Source organism: Nicotiana attenuata, chromosome 1 (assembly GCF_001879085.1).
Source record: "Nicotiana attenuata strain UT chromosome 1, NIATTr2, whole genome shotgun sequence".
Classification (NCBI taxonomy): domain Eukaryota; kingdom Viridiplantae; phylum Streptophyta; class Magnoliopsida; order Solanales; family Solanaceae; genus Nicotiana; species Nicotiana attenuata.
Genome location: NC_031989.1, coordinates 9,416,745 through 9,420,679, shown reverse-complemented (window position 1 = coordinate 9,420,679; position 3,935 = coordinate 9,416,745). Strand labels below are relative to the sequence as shown.

The following is a 3,935-nucleotide window of genomic DNA, read 5'->3' as shown; positions in this document are numbered from 1 at the left end:
GGATTGATGATTGCAGTGCACGGGGAGCCTCCTCGGACCTGACAGGCTCCTGGACCCGGGCTCTGGAGCTGAGCTATAGCCGATTGCTGGGCTTGCAGCATGTCAAAAATCATTTTAAGGTTGATAGTCTCTTCGCCGACTGCCTGGGCCCTCGAATCGTCCTCTCCCTGGACGCTATGCGATGATCCGGAGGCCTGATCAGTGTTGAGCGCCATCCGGGAACCGGCATCTATCGGGTTTTCGAGCCCGGGCATTCCATTGTTTCCTGTCTGCTGTTCAAGTTCGTTGTTAATTGATTGTGCCATTCTATGAGTTGGTAATTTGAATGTAAGATGGACTCTTTTGCAAAGAACCAGTGTATTGTGATGCGTCAAGAAAGAGTATCAAAGAGCTCACCAATATCCTTAGCCCCACGGTGGGCGCCAAACTGTTTACCCTCGAATCCGGATAACAATTGAATTTATATGGGGTTTTAAGGATACCGTGAACTAAAAGATACAAGAGGTTTTTAGGTTAAGGAAAATAAAGATAAAGACTCAACAATTGCTGTTAAAGTAAATAATCGCAGAATATAATATTGCTTAGAACCATTGTGCTTGATGATCCACAAGAATTTAGAGAGATCCCCTTTTATACATTCTGATTAAGGGTAAAAATAAGGTAGGTAAATTGATTACATCGTGGATCCCTGTAATTACGCCTTAATGGCCTGAAGTGGTTGAGAAAATCACGTTTGGGCGAGATATCCGGCGACGCTTGGTTATCCGTTACGAGTCCGGCTTCCGACCTTGTGTGTTTCTCCATCCGGTGGTGACTCCTATCGAGCTCTGTAACGGTCTCGAAATGACTCGACCTCGGTTGTAGACGTGGCCGTCGTTCTACCTTGCATCCAGGTCGGGTTCGATGGCCCCGATTTGCTCCGGACCGGACCCAACCCGGTCGGGCTCAAGCAAAAAAGGGTATCACCTACTACACTTTGTCTTAGAAATCAGCCCAGTAATGGATTTCTTTGCAAAGTCCTTTAACGGTATGCGATAATTAACTCATCCTCAAGCAAAAGTCATGCACATATTTAAGCTATGAAGAAGCAATGACTACACGTTCCTTTTGAGGAGCTTGATGGGTGCTGATTGCTGAAGAAAATAAATGGTGACATGATTAAGCTTCTTTTGGTGCTAAAGAGAATGTAATGGCCATATTATCTGAAATATATAGATCCTGGATTAGAAGAGCTGATATAGCAGCTGCTGCAAAGATAGATCGAGGATTGTTGCTACATTGTTCTTGTTTTGAAGGAAAGGTATCACTAAACGAGAGTAAGATTCATAACATTGTCGGCAGATTTCCTCAAATTTTCCTTAAACTAACACATCTCACAACTAGTCACAAGTCACGATAGTCTAACAAGGTTTCATTCAACTGGATTAACATGATCCTTTATACTTGCTAGATTAGCTACGCCCAATCCTGATTACCACCTTATATGTGCTACTTTTGAGTCTTGAAGCAAGCAATCCTTTACTATAGTAATGCTGCAGAAATATTATACATGGATGTGATAATTACCTAATTCATGTACAAGTCTCATCGGACTACTCTGCAATTTTGAGTTCAGGAATAAGCTGATTTCAGATAAACCAAGTAAAATTTGCTTCTTGAGCTTCTGTTCTCTGCATATTATGCAGACAGCAGAAAGAAGATGTTGATGTAATACATAATCATGAAGTGAAAGGTCACAAATTTGTAATCTTATTTCTGTCTGAGCCGAATTTTGTACATGTTAATTGCCTCCTCGATTAAACTATCGAGCCTTCCGACCAGCTAATTAGGCTTGCTATGACTTTTATTTTAAACATATCAACAAAATGAGACCTTTCTCGTGGCCCTATTCAGAAAGGGGTTTAACCTTGTTATCCTTTCTAATTTGGTTTCCATGGAACTGGTCTTTCTTGTCTGATTAATACCCTCTAATTATGTAAGCTCCTTTCAACTCCAGTATACCTTAAATAAATTTAGACGTTATTTCTAGATGTTTGGAGCACTAATATTAAAATTCAGATATTGGTGTGAGCATATGAATTGATAAGACACGTACATGTTCGGACATTCTTTGTGAATACTGCAGTAACTTCATCTTGTGCAGTGGTCCTTTGTCTGCCTCTGCTTGATGATTGATGAACGGAAATTGGTTATCTGCAGACTACTCATCTCTTCATTGATCTTATATCTTAACTTTAATCTCTTATCGGTTAACCACCTAAAAGATCTGGATCATTGTTTCATATTGTGATTTGCAAAATAAATGGTGGTTTGTCTTTTGATTGTTGATGATCTAACTTTACTTGAAATGATACCATGTATTCATCCAGGTAATTGCAGTCGCAGTTAGTCCCTTGATCACCTAACTTCAGTTTATGAACAGACGGAAATGGCATCTTTAGTCCACCTGCCATCTGCAACATCAGCAGTGACTTCGCGACATGCACGTCATAAACAGCTGCAATTGTTGAAAATCCAAAGAGTGCCAAATGGAATGACCTTTCCTTGTAATAGCCGTAAGTCGTTCACTATTTGCTGTTCAAATCAGTCTCCATGGGAACCTGCACCTGTCACCTATGTTCCTAGTGATAATATTGAAGATAAATTTTTGGAAGGGACAACCAATATATTTGAAACCATGTCGTCCAGCAAACCAGCTGAATCTTCATTAACTGAGGCTGAAGGCCTCACTGATGTAAAGAATCAGCCACCTTTGCAGCTCCAATACCTCCAATGGCCTGTGTGGGTTCTTGGCCCTGCCTTTCTCTTAGCCACTGGGATGGTGCCAACTTTGTGGCTGCCTATTTCATCAGTTTTCATTGGTCCCAACATAGCCAGCCTTCTTTCCTTGACTGGACTTGATTGTATTTACAATCTTGGAGCAAACCTATTTCTCCTGTTAGCCGATTCTTGTGCTCGATCACCAGACACCAGTGAAGGTTCCAGCAGCAAGCCGCCTTTTAGTTATCAGTTATGGAACATGGTCGCAAACATTATGGGTTTAGTCATTCCCTTGACAGTACTTTTTGGTTCTCATAACAGTTTCCTTCAGCCTCAACTTCCTTTCATTTCTTATGCTGTGCTCTTGGGTCCCTATCTCTTGCTTCTATGCATACAGATACTCACAGAGATGCTGACGTGGCATTGGAAGTCACCAGTATGGTTGGTGACACCGGTAGTTTATGAAGCTTATCGTGTGTTGCAATTGATGAGGGGGTTAAAGCTCAGTGCAGAACTCGCTGCACCATCATGGATGCTGCATACAATTCGGGGGCTAGTCTGCTGGTGGGTACTCATTCTTGGCATGCAGCTCATGAGAGTCGCTTGGTATGCTGGTTTCACTGCTCGGGCTCATCAGAAACAGATGCATGCCCTTCCCGATGTTGGTTAGGTCCAAATGATGCAACTTTCCTTTTTTGGTTTACAGAACGAAAAGGTGGTTGTATATGGAATTGAATTATAGGCTCCCCCCCCCCCCCACCACCACCACACACACCATTTCTTCCCGTTTCTTGTTACCGTTGTGCCTAAGGAGTTGGCCTTGAGAGTAACTACTAAGATGTATGTTACCAGAAAACGAACCAAAAAACGTATACATCCTGATATTTGTTTAGTTAAATATGCTTGCAGTTTCTCTCTAAAATATATCTCTCAGTGCATCATATTGTTTGACTGTTACATGAACTGTGGAAGGAACAATTCAGGTAGAAAGGTTCTTGCTATAATTTTAACTTATGTTATGAAGACGTGTCCTACCTCTCTACCTTCACAAGGTAGGGGTAAGGTCTGCGTACAAGCTATTCTCTCCAAATTCTACTTGTGGAATTTTACTGGGTTTTTTTTGTTGTTGTTATGAAGACGCCTTTCCTCTCCCCCCCCCCGCCCCCACCCACCTA

At 41.9% G+C, this 3,935-nt stretch overlaps 1 protein-coding gene across 1 annotated transcript; it reads left to right on the top strand.

Moving 5' to 3' along the window:
• Positions 977–3,701, top strand: LOC109236729. Its single transcript, XM_019402972.1, has one exon. The coding sequence runs from the start codon at positions 2,429–2,431 to the stop codon at positions 3,428–3,430; it is 1,002 nt and encodes a 333-aa protein (XP_019258517.1). The 5' UTR covers positions 977–2,428; the 3' UTR covers positions 3,431–3,701.